The sequence below is a fragment of the Pezoporus flaviventris genome, unplaced genomic scaffold, assembly GCF_033815535.1.
Source record: "Pezoporus flaviventris isolate CSIRO_AGI_PZ_B2104156 unplaced genomic scaffold, CSIRO_AGI_Pfla_v1 ptg000257l, whole genome shotgun sequence".
Taxonomy (NCBI): Eukaryota; Metazoa; Chordata; class Aves; order Psittaciformes; family Psittacidae; genus Pezoporus; species Pezoporus flaviventris.
In genome coordinates, this window is record NW_026892804.1 from 131,340 (window position 1) to 150,442 (window position 19,103).

The 19,103-nt window shown below is 50.3% G+C and overlaps 2 protein-coding genes across 2 annotated transcripts; both read left to right on the forward strand.

The window, feature by feature from the left end:
• The first annotated feature begins 392 nt into the window (after positions 1-392).
• Positions 393-6,126, forward strand: LOC133263220 (keratin, type II cytoskeletal 5-like). Its single transcript, XM_061442933.1, has 9 exons — positions 393-1,329; positions 2,224-2,444; positions 3,033-3,093; positions 3,590-3,685; positions 3,807-3,971; positions 4,084-4,209; positions 4,535-4,755; positions 4,855-4,889; positions 5,132-6,126. Exons 1-9 carry the CDS (start codon positions 535-537, stop codon positions 5,608-5,610), a joined length of 2,199 nt encoding a protein of 732 aa, XP_061298917.1. The 5' UTR covers positions 393-534; the 3' UTR covers positions 5,611-6,126.
• A 4,950-nt stretch (positions 6,127-11,076) lies between these two features.
• On the forward strand, positions 11,077-17,596 carry LOC133263223 (keratin, type II cytoskeletal 6A-like). Its single transcript, XM_061442935.1, has 9 exons — positions 11,077-11,649; positions 12,294-12,508; positions 14,216-14,276; positions 14,755-14,850; positions 15,129-15,293; positions 15,794-15,919; positions 16,399-16,619; positions 16,968-17,002; positions 17,337-17,596. The coding sequence occupies exons 1-9, from the start codon at positions 11,077-11,079 to the stop codon at positions 17,594-17,596; spliced, it is 1,752 nt and encodes a 583-aa protein (XP_061298919.1).
• The last annotated feature ends 1,507 nt before the right edge of the window (positions 17,597-19,103 follow it).

Below are 19,103 nucleotides of genomic sequence, written 5' to 3' on the forward strand. Positions count from 1 at the left end.
TTTGTACTAGCCAGCTCAAAACGAAGGCCTCTGCATGATGGTGTGAATGGGCAAACTGGATAAATTAGAGCCCTGAAAGAGATGTCAGGCTTCATGAGCATCACTCCTGTGCTCTGTGAAGGCACTGTGAAATATTTTTGTTCAGATTTAGCCATTTTATTGCCACTGCCTTTCACTTGAGTTACCTCAGAGGACTCTCCACTAAGCTTTCTACTGATCTACTGCATAAGCAGCACAGGAGAATCCCATGTAGCTATTTTGTTCTTTTCACCCTTTCTTTATTTTCCCTATCTTGTTTTGCAGTTAGGAAATGAAATAATCCACCTCTGTAAGCGTACAGAGGGTTTGCACTAAGGGAGCAGGAGCTCTCGCTGCCAGAACTCAGGGAGTTATCTAACTCTTCTAGCTGAGCAGATTCACAGCAGCTCCAAGAGGTGTGTTTGAGTGCAATCAGGGTTTAACAAGTCTCATGGAGACAGCTGGCTGCCTGGCACGTCAAAACCATGAAGGCACCAAATTGATCACTGGACTTCCATGCAACCAAGCCCAGATCCCCACAGGGATAAAAGGGGCATCCTGCACGCCCTCCCATCCGAGAGCTGCATTCTCTGCTGCTTCTCAGCACTGCCAGTGTTATCTCCTGCTGCCATGAATCGGCAAACTTACAGCATGAGAGCTGGAGGTGGAGGCAGATCTTACAGCACTGCCTCAGCTATTATTCCAAGCAGCAACAGGGCTGGCTTTAGCTCCATGTCTGTGGCACGATCTGGAGGAGGTGGAGGTGGTTTTGGAAGGCTCATTGGAGGAGGTGGCGGCGGTGGTGGTGGTGGTGGGTTTGGCAGCAGAAGCCTCTACAACCTTGGTGGTAGCAAGAGAATATCCATTGGTGTTGGAAGCAGCTTCCGAGCTGCCTTCGGGAGTGGAGCTGGGGGTGCCTCTGGCCTGGGAGGTGGTGGTGGCTGTGGACTTGGTGGTGGTGGAGCTGGCGGCAGTCTTGGGCTTGGTCTCGGTGGTGGAGGTGGTGGATATGGCTTTGGTGGAGGTGCTGGCGGGCTTGGCTTTGGTGGTGGACCTGGAGGTGGTGGAGGGTTTGGCTTTGGTGGAGTAGGGGGTCTGGGAGGGTTCAGTGGAGGGCTGGGTGGTGGCAGGAACCCAATGGGACTTGGTGGTGGCCCACCTGGAATTGGTACAATCCAAGAAGTGACTGTCAACCAGAACCTCCTGGCGCCATTGAACCTGGAGATAGACCCAAACATCCACCAGGTGCGAAAAGATGAGAGGGAGCAAATCAAGACCCTCAACAACAAGTTCGCTTCTTTCATCGACAAGGTGAGACTTCATCAAGTGCTGTGGAATGTGATTGAGAGGGAGAGAGACAGCCTTGTAGCTGCCAAAGTACAACTTCATAGATCTACAGTCTGCTGCATGTTTCCTATTCTGCAGGTCATCATTAAAGCACTCAAAAAGAACGTTCTTCTGAACAGTTACAGGGCAGAAAACTAGACCAGAAACTAGTAAGAAGAGGATGAGATCCAGGGTTTTTGCCTGAGAAATAAGATATATTTGGCCAAATGGAACAAGCCAGTTTCAGGTCCAGATCTAGCTGCTTAACCCAGCTCCCTCTGCGGAGAATCGCAGCAGATGTCTTAGTCCTTATTGCTTTATTGCCTGCAAGCTAAAGTCCTTTTTAAATTGACTCAACTTAAGTCCTTCCTTGGCTTTGACTCCTGTAAATATGTACTATATATGAGCAAAAGGAAAGGCAATTACGTACTTGTCTTTTAACCTGTAGTACTCAGATCTTAGCTTTAATGAAGGAAGATGAATATCTCTAACAAAGACAGAAAAAAAACAAAGGATGTTGAAGAAAGCAAGTGCTGAAAGAGCTGAACCCACATTTTCTAATGACTGCTCATTGGCTTGCCAAATTAAATTGTCTCTAAAGAGAACTGGCCACTGAGTCTGAATCCCAACCCTAACCATAACTTTAACCATAACTTTTAACCCTAGTCCTAATCCTAACCCTAACCCTAAAATTTGCTTAACTACTGGGTGGGCTAAGACAGCCCCAGATAATCTAGAGGATATTGATAGCCGGATTTAACACTCTTAGTGTGGGATTGCCTTGGGTGCTGCCATGCATCAGTCCCAGTTACTGATTCCTGGCCATCAGCATGCTCACAGGTATCCTCTGCTAAGCCTCTTCTGCTTCCCAATGCTCAGGTTCGCTTCCTGGAGCAGCAGAACAAGGTGCTTGAGACCAAGTGGACCCTCCTGCAGGACCAGGGTCAAAAAAACAGCTCAGGCAAAAGCAGCCTGGACCCACTCTTTGAGGCTTACATCAACAACCTGAAACGGCAGCTGGCCACCCTGCTCAACGAGAGAGGACGCATGGATGGGGAACTGAAGAACATGCAAGACCTCGTGGAGGATTTCAAGAACAAGTGAGTGCCTGTTAGCAGCACATCCAGGCACGCTGGGGTGAAATGGGATGCAAATGGCTCATCTGAGCATTAGGCAGTAGGATTAATTCGCTTAAATTTCGCTTTCTGAAAGGTCAAACATCAGCCTGAGAGATTCATCAAACTTTCCACAGGAAAGGGGGGAAAAGAGGATCTCCAGTCTGTGCTCTAGCCCATAACACAGTACCTAACTAATCCCCCTCTGAATACCACTCATGTGAGGTCTCTCTCCCTGCAGAACCCATGTTGCCTTCCTTAAGAGCAGCAGAAAGGTTGTCTGTCCATCAACATTTTTCCAATTGGAAAACTCAGCCAGAACACAACAACATGTGATGACACTTGTAAAGGAAAATCATCTAAACCAGCTTTACCCTCCTTGTTCCATCTGCATTATGTCAAAATCTCTTTTCAACCCTTGGAGAAATCAGATTCTAGTGAATTTGAGCAGGGCGGTTTCCAGGAGGTTGATTTGGATCACCATTCCCAGCCCAGACAACTCTCCATCCGACCTGTACAACTTTTCTGTTTGCCAAGGTATGATCCATCACGTCTTTCCCTTTATCCCTGCAGGTATGAAGAGGAAATCAACCGACGCACAGCCGCGGAGAATGAATTTGTGGTGCTGAAGAAGGTGGGTGAGACAGGAGGTGTTAGGGATGCTGATCTAACCTTAACCGTTGCACAGGCTGGGAATGTCCTAAAGGATGGGAGATCTCATGGAGCTGCATCCTCATCCTTTAAAAGCTGTCATTTGGACTGTGGTTTTGGGGAGAAAGGAATGGAGGGGCTCGGAGGATGGAAGTAAATTCTTGTCCCACTCCTGCCCCACAACATACACACATGGATGCCTGGGAAAATAGATCACGCAAAACAAAGATGGTCACTAGTGTGGGTACCGAAACCAAAGGGCTGCATCCCCTACCTGATCCACTCACAACGTTACACGCAGAGCTTCTTTTGGCCAAGAGATGTCCTCTGGGTGCTTTGCCAGGGGATGTGCCAAGTAGAGCTTGGCTGGCAGCAGCAGTGCAGTGGTGGAAGACCAGGCCTCCTCTCCTGGCTTGGCCGTTTTTTGGCTGAGCTACAGAAGAGGTTCTGCAGATGTCCCCATGGCTGCTCTTTTCCAGGATGTGGATGCTGCTTATATGAATAAGGTGGAGCTGGAGGCCAAGGTGGATGCTCTGAACGATGAACTCAGTTTCCTTCGAGCCCTCTATGATGCGGTACAGACACCCTCCTCCCCTGATTTCTGTCCTGTTGTCACCCTTGGACAGTGACTGCCACCATTCATGGCAATGGCAAAGGTAAGTGCAGCCAGCCGGGATCCCGTGTGCTTCCTTGCAGGAGCTGGCTCAGCTCAGTGCACAAGTGTCCGACACCGCCGTCATCCTGTCAATGGACAACAACCGGGACCTGGACCTCAGCAGCATCATAGCTGAAGTCAAAGCTCAGTATGAAGACATTGCTAACCGGAGCCGTGCCGAGGCGGAGGCTTGGTACCAAACCAAGGTGAACAGACCCACAGATGCCACGGATGCATTTCTGGGGAACACCGCTGCTGTCCCTTGCCTCTTTGGGCCATATCTTGTCCAAGTGGTTTACTCTTCCCTCTGCACCTCAGTTCGAGGAGCTGCAGGCCACGGCTGGGAAGCACGGGGATGACCTGCGCAACACAAAGGGGGAAATCTCTGAGCTCAACCGGCTGATCCAGAGGATCCGGTCAGAGATAGAGAACACGAGGAACCAGGTAGGAATGGCAAATGGAGCTTGTGGAGCCCCATCCTCTGGTCCCTTAGCACCACAGCTCTGCTTTGCTGATCAGGAACATTAGTAAGATGTATCTCATTAAACATGTTGAATTCTCTCCTGGAAAGGGTACCATGCGATGACATCTATTCAATCTTTCTTGCCAGGCTGGCATTTCAACTCCAGTAATGTTAGCTATGGGTGAATGACCTCAGTCATCACTTTTCTCACTAAAACCCACTTTTCTCACTAAAACCCAGAATGGTTTTGTTTCCTTATCCAAAAGGAAAAGCAGCGTTTAGGAGTCCCAATCCCTTCTCTTGCAGTGTGCCACCCTGCAGACAGCAATTGGAGACTCTGAGGAGCGTGGGGAGCTGGCCCTCAAAGATGCCAAGGCAAAGATGATTGACCTGGAAGATGCTCTGCAGAAAGCTAAAGCTGACATGGCCCGGCAGCTCCGTGAGTACCAGGAGCTCATGAACGTCAAGCTAGCCCTGGACATCGAGATTGCAACTTACAGGAAGCTGCTGGAGGGAGAGGAGAGCAGGTAAGCACAAGATTCCTGCAGGAGTAATAGTGATGGTTGCTTTGCCCCTGCCTGTCTCCTTTACTTTACTCTTACCTCCCCTCTATCTGCTCCCAACAGGCTGAGTGGAGAAGGACTCAACCCCATCAGCTACTGTAAGTACCGCAGTGCTTATCTTGCTTTGGGCCCACTGGGAGCAGAGACTGTGAGCAACCTTGGGAACGGGGAGGTTTTGCCCAATATAACACATCCAGAGCCCTCCAACCAGCATTAGTGTCTTGCAGAGAAGAGATAAGTTGGGTTCAAGTCCTGTGGGTTGAGGTCCTGAGGATGGTGTTTTGCGGAACTGGGTGTCTGCCAAACACATGTCCAACCCTCTCATTGCTTTTTCTTGCAGCCGTCATCAGCTCCAACTCTGGCATGGCTGGTGGAGCTGGGTTAGGAGGAGGATTTGGTGGACTGAGCCTAAGTGGAGGAGGAGGTGGAAGCGGTTTTGGTCTTGGAGGAGGCGGTGGAAGCGGTTTTGGTCTTGGAGGAGGTGGTGGAAGCGGTTTTGGCCTTGGAGGAGGTGGTGGAAGCGGTTTTGGCCTTGGAGGAGGTGGTGGTGGAGGCTACAGCTTTGGAAGCGGAGGAGGACTTGGACTTGGGGGTGGTGGTGGCCTCGGAGGTGGATTCGGAGGAGGCAGTGGTCTCAGCACTGCAAGTGGTCTTGGCTATGGAGGAGGTGGTGGCAGCACTCTGAGCACCAGCGGAGGGAATTTCAGTTCTGGAAGTGCAAAAGGCTCCAACCCAGGAGTGAAAATCGTCTCTAAAACCTCCTCCAGCAAAAAGAGCATAAAAAGTCAAAGCCTGAAGAATGCTACAGAGCCCGAGTAAAACCAGCTCCAGACCCTCCCCAAAGGCATGACTCCCACATTGCTCCTGCATTACTCCTGTATCACTCCTGACCACCACCACCCTTCCACACAACCCTGTCCTGGCTCCTTGCACCGTAGCTCTTCTGCATTTGGATCACAGTTGAGGAAAAGCAGCACCACACACATGAACCAGATGTCTCAAAGCACCTGAAACAGGATTAAAAGGAAACCACGGGCCTAAGTGATCTTCTGAATGGGGAATTGGGGTTCTTCTTTGCTTGTTTGTTTGCTTTTAATGAGGCTGAGCAGCTTGTTTGTCATTGTGGCTAGCTGACAGCCATCAGCTAAGACAGATCAAATAGCAGCGAAGATGCAGTAAGTTGGGGTTTTAGCTCAGTTCTGGCCCACAGAAGCCCAGGGATGGGCTGGGAACTTGGCTTCAGTTCAGCCTGCTTTGCCTTCACTGCTGGGATGAACCAAACTCAGTCCTTCAAGTTAAGCAACTCATCTTCATCAGAGACGTGGGTTATTTTTCTGCTATGTAGAAATACCCCAGGAGGTTACGGAAAGATCCCAGGCAGTGGCTTGCAAGCGTGGGGCCCTTCTTAAAACATCCCTTATTGTGGGAGCACAGAGCCCTTTAGGAGCCACTTCTGAGTCAGCCGAGTGCGATGGAAAACCCCTCTTTTCCCCATTCCCAGATGAGCTTTGAAAAACATGTTTCTTCCAGATGTGCTGAGCGTTGCAGCTCTGTGAAGTCAAGCACAAGAGCCCGGCCAGTGGTTCAGAGCAAGCTGAGATACCTCCATCTAAAAAGCACCACTCGCAGGAATGTGGATTTAACTTGCAACGAGCTTGTGCAAAAGGAAGCCCCAACTACTCTCCCATTCCTGTCCTTTCTCTTAAGTGAAAGTTTGCCCTTAGTGGCACCTTACACATGATCTCGGTCAGAGGAGCCACCATTGACTGATCCACAATGTATGGAAAAGGGCTTGTTTCCTAAATGATAGGATTCCTTCATTCTAAGTAATAACTGAGGCAGGGAGTTCTCCAAAAGCCAGATCTGTGTTTGCAGTTAAATTGAGTTGCTGTCCTGAGGGTATTGTTGGAAAGGCTTAAAAAATGCCAGAATCATCCAACAGCCTAAGTCTTGATGAGCTCCCCACTGTCCTGGTAGCAGCAGTTAAGGTGAAAGCCTGAGACAGTGAAAATTACACTGAAAATCACACTGAAAATCCACCCAAATGCCCATGTCCACACTGCTCCAAGGGGCATTTGAGCACCTCCACCAAGTGTGGGCTTCTCTGCTACAAGGAAGACATTTGGTAAACTGAAAAGTGCAGCCAGGTTTCAGCCCATTACATGGCAAATGAGGCAACTGGGAGCAGGAGCACACCAGTGCCTCAAACTGATGGCGTTTCCCCTTTCTGATGGTGTTTACCCCTCTCGCCTTCCAGCATGTCTTTTTATTTGTGTGGAAGTACCATTACAAAGAAAATTGCAGCTTTTTATATCCCAATGGTAGCGATACAATGCTGTGTTTTCCTTCCTCTCTCTTTCTGGAATGTGTCCAATAAAACTGGATTGTAATTTATGTGTCCCTACATCTTTTTTTAGTCTGAACCAGAATCAGTAGCATGAAATGCTCCCAACCTTCAACTGAAGAGGATTTTTGCTTCACTTCAGGGGAAAAGTTTCAAAATTTTGATAAAATAATAATGAAAATCTTGAAATTAAATTGAAGAATCAGAGAAAAGGGGGGGGGGGGGCAGGGGGTTTATCCATTAAGTGACAGAAAAATGAATCACCATTCATTTCTTAACATAGGATTGGGGTTAATCCAAAAGCTTTTCTTCCATGGAAGAGAGGGTCCCCCTGCCAGCATGAGCAAACCCCAAGTATTTAATGTCTGCTTTCTTACAATGATGTAGCAAACCCAAGAGCATAAATGATACATCCTCATTTATCAGGATGATCTAGATTGAGGATGGGTTTTGGTGAGCTGGAGCAGAGCAACTCACCAAGCAATGCCGGTATTTCAGTCAGCCCATCATTGCAAAAGGAGAATAAAGAAGAGAAAAGGGGGGAAGAAACCCAACTCAGACAACCACTCACACATTATTGCATTTCAAAGAGTCAGAGGCTTTGCTCTGCCCTGACCTCTTCATATCCTGGCTGTACATAACTCAGCACAGCAAATGGGGAAGAGCAAGCAAGCCCCGGCAGGTTCAGAGGAGACGCTCACAACAGCTGCAGCAAAACCTCACTGAAACCCGGATGCACCAAAACACGGGAGCATCAAAGCTCCCTTCTCCCAGAGAATCCAAGGAGCCACAGTAAGAAAGACCCAAGTGTGGGGACAAAACCCAGCTCCTCAGTCCCTGCTGTTGCAGAGGATGCTACAGACAGAACAAAAACCAGCGAAGGCTAAAACCAAACTTTGAGTCACCTCAATTTCAGTGCAAGCACTGAATGACACAGCACGGGTGTAAGGAATTAACGCAGCTAATGACAACCTAACCTTAACTAACCTTAACAGTTTTGAATGTCTTTATTCCACCCTGAGCTGGAAAAAGCCCATATAGCAGAGCCCAACAGTGGTGCTCACAGGCAGCAGAGCTGCTGCAAACATCTCAGCTGGCTCCGTTCCTCCTCCCCATGCTCCACATCCCAAGCCCACCTTCCACCCCAGCAGTGCCCTCGCCCTCCAGGCAACCCCTGTGCAGCAAATCCTGGCTCTGTGATTGACACAGGGACCCTCCATTAGGGACTGTAGCAATGGACATCATGAGGACAAGGGGTGATGGGTTTAAACTTAAAGAGGGGAGGTTTAGGATGGAGAAGAAGCTCTTCCCTGTGAGGGTGCTGAGGCGCTGGCACAGGGTGCCCAGAGAATCTGTGGCTGCCCCATCCCTGGCAGTGCTCAAGACCACACTGGAGGGGCTTGGAGCAAGCTGCTCTAGTGCAAGGTGTCCCTGCCTATGGCAGGGGTTGAAGCTGGATGAGCTTTAAGGTCCCTTCCAAAACAAACCAGTCCGGGAGTCTATGACATCCTGCAGGAAACCTTCCTGTCTGAGGGAGCAAACACAGCCCACCTGCAGCCCTGAGCAGCTACACCAGGACACTGCATAAGCAACACAAGCCCAGCAAAGAAACTGGGGGGGACTGAGAGATTCTGCAAGCATTTTCCTTGTTTTGGTGCCTAAACCATCATTTGCTTTACTCTTCCAACTTCTTTGTAATATTCCACTTAATTACCATTGTCTGCAGCAACAGGCTTTCCTAGAAGAGCTGGGGAGGTAATGACTGCCTTCAACACGAAGCCTTTCTCTTTGCTTTAATTAAAACCCTTGCAGCCTGTGCGCTGGTTCCCAGGTGTGACTTTGCATAGCTCTTTGGAAGTCAAAGGCAGGCTCTCTGCCTGGCCCCCGTCCACAAGATGAAGCACACATGTGCCAATTCACATCTGCAGGATTAGGGAAGCAAATCTCCACACATCTGCCAAATAAACACAGTTTATTTGTTTTCAATACCAGCGTAACCCCAGCGGTGTTACTATCGGGGTTACCTGCCACCGTGCATCACTTGTGAGACGGGGGGCTCCTTGCTTCTGGATGTGTGGGTGCAATTCTCCCAGTGAAACTGCTTTTCCAGCACCATGGAGGCTCCCGCATCTCCACTCCCGAGGTGAGAGCACCCCCTTGCTACCGCCCGGCCACCTCCCTTTCAGTGGGAAGCTGCCTTGCAACACCCGCTCCAAGCACCTCCAAGGATCGGCTTCCCGATAGCTCGCCCCAAGCCCCGCGGGTGCCGGTGACTCACGCTCAGCGATAGGAGGGCTTGCAGGAGATGAGCATTGTGAAGCTCTCCTGATTGCAGTGAGGAGGGAAACACACACAACACAAAACAAAACAAAAACCCCCTTCTGCTCGGTTCTTTCAAGTTCCCAGACAGAGAAAAAGGCGGTTGGAAACACGTCAACAGAAACAAGCTATGAGCTGCAGCAGATACCCTTAAGCCGCTCGTTTTGGATCAAGCTCCTGTACTTATTGCTCACGTAGACAGTTTCAAGAACCTTTTTGATTCAGGTGCTTGGGGTTCCATGTCTCTGCCCTGCACTGTTGTTTTACCTGACCCTGAGCTTGACCAAGGTGGTCCGTCCCAGCGGCACAAGGATGTGGCTGGGGAGAATCCAGTTTGCAGAAGTTATTTCAGGTGGGAAGGAGCGGATATCTTCTCTTGTAACCTGTGTCCAGCTCTTCATGGGCACAGGAGAGGAGGTTCCCCGCTCTCCTGCCTTTACACCGTCCTAAAGCACGGCCCAGCCTCATCATGGGGATTGAAGCTCCTCGGTGAGGGTTCAACCCAAGAGCCCAACATCAAGAGGCAAAGGCTATTTCAGGAAAATTTTCCACCTGAATGATCTCAGCAGAGGGAAGAAGGGAGTGGGAGGGAGCTGGAAGAAAAGAGGGTGAATTCCCCTTTACAGAACATCTTGGAGAGCCAGCAATGACGTGGAAACTGCTGCTTAATACAGGGTGTGGGGGGGAAAGAAGTGATAAGAAAACCACTTCACAGGAAGCTTTTGAACCTTGAGCCTGACAAGGAGTTTCAAAGGGAGAGCAATCATTTCAAACATCTTTTTAATAACAATTTTATAAGTCTCGTCGTACTATTTAATCTAATTTGTAGTTATTTTTGGACAGGGATTTATTTCCTGTCCCTGAAAGTCCTGGTAACCGATTTCTCAGTTTTCCTGCAATGAGGACAGAAAGATCCCAGAAAATCATGCCACGAAAAGCTTCCACTCAGCCCTTCACTTCCAGCCCGTGATCATTTAGATCCCTTTCCCAAAAGAAACCATGAGAGCTGTGCTGTTAAGTAAAGTCACCTTCACCCCCAGCTTTCCCAAGCCAACAACAGGACACGCATTCCGAGTCCCAGAGCTGGCAGCCTTGGAAAAGCCCCTGTTTCTGCTGCCCTGTTTGCTGTGCAATGCTTTAAACCCTAAACTTCTCCTTGAAAAAGCTTCAGTGCAAGGAACCTTACTCAAGCGAGTGAGCGCTTGGCTCACCTAAGGAAAACTGGCTCCCAGGGTCTTGGGAGAATCGTGTTGGATCCTGCCCCTGAGCACAGACCAAGTCGTCCCATTCAATTCTAATTCCATGACTCAGAGCGGCAGGCTTTAGTGGAGGGGGGAGCTCCCTCACTCCGTTACTTTCTTGCCTGCAAACAATGCATTTTTCAGCACCTCCCCATAGCCAAGGTGTGTTTGACAAGGCAAGTCGCTGCAAGGCACGTCAAGTTCTGAACTCCCGTGCCAAGTTTTCCAAGCAGATAAAAGAGGAGGCTCCCAAGCTCTCCCATCACAGGGGTTTCTGTCTCCATCGCCCTCTGCTCTCTTCCTGCTGCACAGCTTTTATTTCCCAGCCCTTTTTTTTTCCTCCTTCTCCTCTTCTTTGCATTTCCAATCGAACAAGACACCATGAGTCGGATCTCTTTCAGATCATCTACTGGAGGGGGCATGAGGGGCTTTAGCTCAGGCTCTGCTATCGTAGGAGGTGGCAGTGGTACCAGAAGCAGTTTTAGCTCCGTCTCTGTCTCCAGAGTTGGAGGAGGAAGAGCCGGAGGTGGAGGAGGCTTCGGAGCTGGTGGTGGCTTCGGCAGCAGAAGTCTCTATAACCTAGGTGGAAGCAAGAGAATTTCCTACAGCTCAGTCGGAGGTCTACGGAGTGGAGCCAGTGGTGGATACTGCTTTGGTGGAGGATCTGGCTTTGGTCTTGGCTATGGTGGTGGAGCAGGAGCTGGTTTTGGCTTAGGAGGTGGTGGAGGCTATGGGCTGGGCAGTGGATTTGGGATGGGAGGTCCCGGATTTGGTGGTCGAGGTGGCCCCGGGTTCCCTGTTTGCCCACCTGGTGGCATCCATGAAGTGACTGTCAACCAGAGCCTCCTCGCACCCCTCAAGCTGGATATTGACCCAGAAATCCAGAAGGTGCGAACGCAGGAGCGGGAGCAGATCAAGACCCTCAACAACAAATTTGCCTCCTTCATCGACAAGGTGAGAGTTTGGTCTTAAACATCATCGTGTTATCAGTTGCCTTGGGGAAAAGCAACAGGAAGAAACTTCCTTTGGATTTAGGGGTTTGTCTGAACTAATCCCAGCCAAGAAACAGCGTGGGTTTGGCTGAAAACTGAGAACTGTCTCAGGTTTCCTCTTTGCAAGGATGAGTTCTTCATCACCTTATTTATTGAAAAAGTAAACCCACTCCTCCCTGTAAAGAACATGGATGGATGGATGGATGGATGGATGGATGGATGGATGGATGGATAGATGGATGGATGGATCTTCTACTGGTTGCAAAATGGCAAAGCTCTACACAACTCAATGGGATAACACCAGTTTAAACCAGTAAGGTGGGCTGAGCATCTAGTGGGGGTAAAAACACCTGAAGTTGCAAGTGTCTGGACTGCTTAATAGCTCTTGAGAAACATAGCTAAACATCTTCTGATACTTTCGAGACTCCAGTGCCCTAAATTAGGAAGATCCTAAAACCTTCCCCCTGACTGTCCCAGCATCTCTTGACCTTTTCTTTCCATGTTGAATGATCCCACCTTATCCTGACAGCGGGGCTCTTTCGTGAACCATTCCCATGGTTGCATTCCAGGCTAAAACACATGTGCCTGTTTTCTGTTTCTCCCTAGGTGCGCTTCTTGGAGCAGCAGAACAAAGTGCTGGAGACCAAGTGGAGCCTGCTCCAAGAGCAAGGTCACACAGTCACCAGGAAGTCCCTTGATCCCCTTTTTGAAGCCTACATCAACAACCTCAGACGGCAGCTGGACAGTCTTATGGGAGAGAGGGGACGGTTGGACACTGAACTGAGGAACATGCAGGACATGGTGGAAGACTTCAAGAACAAGTAAGAAATCATGCTCTGTAGCATAAATGATTAACAGACAGGAAAATCAGGGCAGGCGGCTCATGCCCACTGATGCCCTTCGGGTTTGTGCTGGGATCCTCTTCCAGCTTGCAAAATGAACATATCAAAGCAAAGCTTAGTCTCAGAATTACCTCTGCTTATGCCAGATTTCTTAGGTGCAGGAGCAGCATTTAGCACAGAACTAGTGCACCCGTGGGAAGGTGCTCCAGTGTAACAGAAATCTCCCAAAATAATAGACCTGGAGACAGAAAAATGCATACCTCATGAGTCTGATAGACACGCAAAAAGGGAAGGAACCATAGCCATAAACTGTCAGCTCCAAAATCCCCCCACTTCTCTTCTTCCAAAGGAAATTCCAGCCTTTCCAGAGGGCACCAGGCAACTTGTGTGTGCTCAGCACTCATCACGTGAAAGATGCTCAGCTCTTTTCTCTGACTACTGTCAAAGAAAATGATTTTCCCTGGAGGGAAATTAATCCCATCCTGAGATAAGGGATGATCACCCCAGCAGAGGTGGGATGACTCATTTTAAGGATGTGCCAGCTGGCATCTGCTGACTACAAGGGACATTTAGGTGTTTTTTTTAGGTGAGGACGCTCATCTTCAGTTGGCTGCAGTCTGGTGAGAACAACCTCCCCCTTATTCAACCAGACCTGGCCAAGTGCAAATAGAGAAAAACACCCTGGAGACCTGGAATGTGCTTGTATTAGATAGTTAAGCATATAAAGAGACAGATTTTTTGGGGGGGGAACACAAGGAGAGGACATTTAGAGCTGACAGGATGGACTGACATAGCTTCTAATATGTTGTACTTCGGTGGCCCTCAGGTCTTCAGATGTATCATAGGTTTTTAGAAATATTGATCAGGCCAAAAACGACAAATGAAGTTGTCTCAATTTTAGAGCTACTGCCCGGAAAAGAGAACATGTTTGATTTCAGACCCAGAGTTTGTTCCCAGTTCTCTGGCTAATTTCCTCTTCTTCCCATGTCCGCTTGGAGATCCATCTGCAGGGATATCTCTGCCAACGCTAGAAGAACTGGCATGAACCTGCCTTTAAAATCCAGGTCTTTGCCTCAAGAGCCTACATGTTTTGTCTACGTTCTAGCTGCCCTGCCCTGATTATCTGATGAGAGGATGTTGCTCAGAGCCATAAAAAGTTCCACAGAAACAGTCTGGGGCTCAAGGATCTGCTCTTGCACAACCACGGCTACAGAATCAGAGGCTTTTCTCTTTAATTAAATGCTGCAGCGGGTTATTCAGAGCCATTAGCATTATTATAATATCAAATATCAAATCATTACATTATTATATATTTGTAGGCATTGCAAAGCAGCTTTGTTGAAAGCCTTTTGCACAACTTTGCTTTCGGCAAAGGTCACCAAGAATCCGGCTCCTGCTTCCTACCGAAATGGGCTCTGAATCTGCCCACATTTATGTATGAACTTGACTGTAAGGGCAGTGATTAGAATCTATTCATTTTAGATGAGACTATTCATATGATGGAGTCTTGCAGGTTCAAAGTCAGTAATCATTTGCATCTGCCTTGGACTGCAAAGAGGTGGGAGTAAGGAATAAGTCTGTGAGCTACAGCTAATGCTTTGGGACTGGAGTGGTCCCATTGCTGCTTCCCATGCTGGCTTTGCTCTTCATTCCCACCCAAACCCTCTCACTCTTCTATCCTAACAGATATGAAGACGAGATCAACCGACGCACGGGTGCAGAGAACGAGTTCGTCGTCCTCAAGAAGGTGAGTGAATTGGGAGCTATGGGATGGACAGTGACATTCCCTGGGCATGTAGAGAGTTCATGCAAAGCTGGTGGGAGCTGGGGTTCTACAACCTCACAGCTGGGCCAGGATATGATGGTGGCATGTCTAGGAGGATGGGCTGTGTGTTCCTATGGCCAAGGATGGGCATGACCTTCTCTATGCCAATGGAGCTGCACTGTTGCAAACCACCCAGCCTCTTGTGGCTCAATTCAGCTTGGTCTCTGGTCACATCCCCATGAGTCAGAGCTTTGCCTTCTGCCCAAGAACCTTGTTCTGGCTCACGGTAAATGTCCAACATTACAGTAAAAATAATCCCCAAACCAAACCTTCATCACAGCAACATAAAAAACAAGCCCAAAGAATAACAGACCTGGAAGCAGAGAGATGGTCCCACTGGCGTCCTGAAGCCCCTTTGGGTTGTGGTTTCACCAGAAATCTTTGCTTTCCTTTTCTTTAGGATGTCGATGGTGCTTATATGAACAAGGTCGAGCTGCAGGCCAAAGCAGATCAGCTGGCAGATGAAATCAACTTCCTGAGAGCTCTCTACGAAGCGGTAAGCAGCCAGCCCTCCCCACAGGAACATCCTCCACAGCTCCCTGCTGTACAGCTCTCCATGCCCCGGTGCTCCAGCCGCCGTGCCCAGTAGTAAAAAAGAAGGTGGTCACTGCCTCTTTGAAATCCTAATGCAAGTATAAGGTAGAAAAGGGCACCTGGTGAGAGCAGAGCAAGGGGGAATGCAAGAAAATGGCTCGGCAGAGAGGGTTCCCGTCATCTGTGTGGTTTCCACCCCAGACACCAGACCGTTAACTTCATTATTTGCATCTTCTGCAGGAATTGTCCCAGATGCAGCAGCAAGTGTCTGACACCTCCGTGGTCCTGTCCATGGACAACAACCGTAACTTGGACCTCAACAGCATCATCGCAGAGGTCAAAGCGCAGTACGAGGACATCGCCAACCGGAGCCGGGCAGAGGCTGAGGCTTGGTACCAAAATAAGGTGGGGAACATGAATGACTGACAGGTTTCTGGGATTTAAGGGGCACCACACTAACTGGTGGGAGGCAGGACTGATGGAGGAATGAATTTATCTTTCTGTGCATGTTGCAATAGACTCCTGCGTACAGATCCCCACTGAGTGCTTGTGGGCTGCTACCCTTGACCACTCTCACATGCTCGTGGTGAAACCAAGGGACAAGATGCTTAAATGCCTTGACCTTGGGTTCACAAACAGTCACTGGTACACCTGGACATAAACACAGAGCACTCCTCTTTCCCTTCCAGGTTCTTACTAGTAGCAACCCATAGGTGCTCTATGCAATGCAACAGCTGCCTTAATATACATTAACAATTAAGAGCAAATGCTGTTATTCCATAGGCAGGTTGCTCAAAGGAATGTGTCCCCTGCCCCTTAACCTTCACCCAGAGCAGCACTCTGAAGCCCCTTCACCCTCCCGAGCCCCGAGGTGCCTAACCAGCACTCTCCTTTCCGCACACCAGTACGAGGAGCTCCAGGTCTCCGCTGGGCGACACGGCGACGACCTGCGCAACACCAAGATGGAAATCTCAGAGATCAACCGAGTGGTCCAGAGGCTGCGGAATGAGATCGAGAGCGTGAAGAAGCAGGTGAGAGGGGGGATGCTCCTGCAGAGCAGCTGCTGAGCGATGCAGGGCCGGTGGGAGGAGATAGGGTGGCCAGGAACCGTGAAAAGAGCCAGCCCCTGGTACTGCAGCAGGGCTGGAAGGCCAGGCTTTCCCCCTGCATTAAAGAGGACATGGCAAACTCTGTGTCTGCCCACCAGAGGAGGTCCCTCAGTGCAAGGATGTGCTGTGATAGCCACTTTCTTGCTGGGGAAGCAAATTGTGATCTACTAAGCTACCCCAGCAGAGCAAAGAGTTGTAGATGCCTCTCCTTTTCCTGGGGGACACAATGATGGCTTCAGTGACCCAGTCACCCACTCTGTGACACCTTCCTGATGGCCCATCAGGAGCTCTCACTGCCATCTGGGGAGCCACCAGCCAGTACCAACAATACCATAGTTATACTCAGGAGAGCACTTTGGGACAGCCCAAGTCGAATAATTGTCTGTTTTCCTTGCTTTCAGTGTGCCACCCTCCAAGCAGCCATTGCTGAGGCAGAGGAGCGCGGGGAGATGGCCCTCAAGGATGCTAAGGCCAAACTGTCCGAGCTGGAGGATGCTCTGCAGAAGGCCAAGGCAGACCTGGCCCGGCAGCTCCGTGAGTACCAGGAGCTCATGAACGTCAAACTGGCCCTGGACATCGAGATCGCGACCTACAGGAAGCTGCTGGAGGGAGAGGAGAGCAGGTGAGGGCAAATGCATGGAGCTGTTGCTCTCTGCTCTTTCAGATCAGGGCACATCTCCTTGGGCTCAAAGAGAGAACTCTCCCCAGGGGCTGGAGCACCAGGAGGTGTAAAACAAGGGCAGAGAGAAGGGTGTTATAACTCTGAGCTTCAAAAAGGAGCGTTCCTCCAGCTCTTGGCACCTGATGGTGTAACAAAAATGAGCATTGCCACCTTTCACCCATGACATAGACATACCCCACCAGTCTCCACTGAAGGCCACAACAGTCTGACTAGATGGTCCCAGTGGCTAATGTTCTACCTTCTTGCCTGCATTTTGCCTTTATTGCTTACTTTCCCCTTTCCCAACAGGCTTGCCGGAGAGGGCGTCGGAGCCGTGAGTGTCTGTAAGTATCTCCCCTCCTTCCACCCCTGCTCACTCAACCCCTGCCATATGGGCGATGGATAGTGCAGGATCCCCCACCTTGGATGGGTGGTCCTGCACCATCCATCACCTCCTGCCACCATGGTGGGGGTCCTGCACCATCCATCACCCCTGCCACCATGGTGGGGGTCCTGCACCATCCATCACCCCTGCCACCATGGTGGGGGTCTTGCACCATCCATCACCCCTGCCACCATGGTGGGGGTCCTGCACCATCCATCACCCCTGCCACCATGGTGGGGTCCTGCAGCATTCCCGGTGGGATTGCCGGACCCTGACTTTGTGTCTCCCTGCAGCCGTGGTCAGCAGCTCCAGCGGGATGGGCTACGGTGGCGGCAGCTGCCTGGGCATGGGAGGAGGTCTTGGTATGGGAGGCGGCGGTGGAGGCTACAGCATGAGCAGCGGCTTCGGAGGGAGCGGAGGCTTCAGCGGGGGGCTCAGCTATGGTGGGGGAAGCACCTTCAGCTCCGGGAGCAGCCGAGGCATCAGCTCCAGCACGGGAGGCAGCGTGAGGATCGTTTCCAAGACCACCACTAGCAAAAAGACCATCAGATAAGGATGCTGAGCACAGGAACCCCCTCCGCGGACGACGACGACGTGTTTCCTGCCTTCGGAAAGCAAGTGCTGCCCTATGGATCGATGGTGTAAATAGCTACGCTAGACCCTCTCCTTCCTCCGTCCTCATCCCTCCACCTTCAGGGCAGTGGGGGGGAGACCAGAATCCCAACCACGAGAATCTGGAGCATCTTTGGCTAAGGCATAGGTTGTAACTGGTCACCGACAGGGCTTTGGGGAGCCATGGTGGCCCTCTTTCAGCACAGTCCTTGTTCTTCCCCTGTTCTCCCTCTGGAGTCACATTTAAAGCAAAGTGGAAGCACTCTGCTGAATGGGGACAACCGTGTTTGGCTACGCAACTTCGTTTCACTCATCCTAAAACAAGAGCGACAGCCTCGTGAATCCTCAGTCCTGGGTCCCCAGCAATGCAAACAGCTCTCAGATGCTCTGAAAGCCTCTGTCCACAACCCACGTTACAACCTCCAAATGTTTTGTCTGCAACTAAAGGTATTTTTTCCAGCCCCTTCTGTTTTCTCAGGCACCTGTGGGAAAGGTTATTGCTTTCTGTGTGTATGAATGATTCCTGACACTGATTCCTAATCCCTTGTCCTCATGGCTACCGCCTCTTCACTTCCACGCCTACCATACTGTATGGTCCAATAAAGAGCATTTGTCATTTTTAAAATCTGATGCTTTTTGGCTTTTCTTCTGCTCTGGGTATTCCCGTGTGCCCCAGGCACAGTGGGGATTCTCTGTGGGCAGTTCATGAGAAAGGAGCCTTGTCCTGAGGAAACAAAACTCAGTTTTGGGACTCAGGCTGCGGGACAGGGTGGAAAGGAGGGTGGAAAGGAGGGTGGAAAGGAGGGTGGAAAGGAGGGTGGAAAGGAGGATGGAAAGGAGGGTGGAAAGGAGGATGGAAAGGAGGGTGGAAAGGAGGGTGGAAAGGAGGATGGAAAGGAGGATGGAAAGGAGGATGGAAAGGAGGGTGGAATGGAGGGTGGAATGGAGGGTGGAAAGGAGGGTGGAAAGGAGGGTGGAAAGGAGGGTGGATGGATGAAGGACTGAGGGACAGGGAGGAAAAGCTGCCCCAAGGCTGAGCCAAAAGCTGGATGAATCCCACTGTGGTGGTTAACTGCAAAGCTGCCTTTTCTGCAGGAGGGAGAGAGCACAGGGGAGTGGGGAAAGGAATGAAATCACCAAAGGTTCAGCTGGGATTCCTGAGTTGGCACATGTGGAGCATTGAATCATGGAATGGTTTGGGTTGGAAAGGACCTTAAAGCTCATCCAGTTCCAACCCCTGCCACGGGCAGGGACCCCTTCCACTGGAGCAGGGTGCTCCGAGCCCCTGTGTCCAACCTGGCCTTGAACACTGCCAGGGATGGGGCAGCCACCCTGTGCCTCACTAGGTATCATGGCTGCTCCTCAATAGAGGATGTTCTGGGGCCTGAGCTTCATTTTGTATGAACCTGAGGCCTTCCAAGGCGCCCCCAGCACTTGGGTTCCCAATC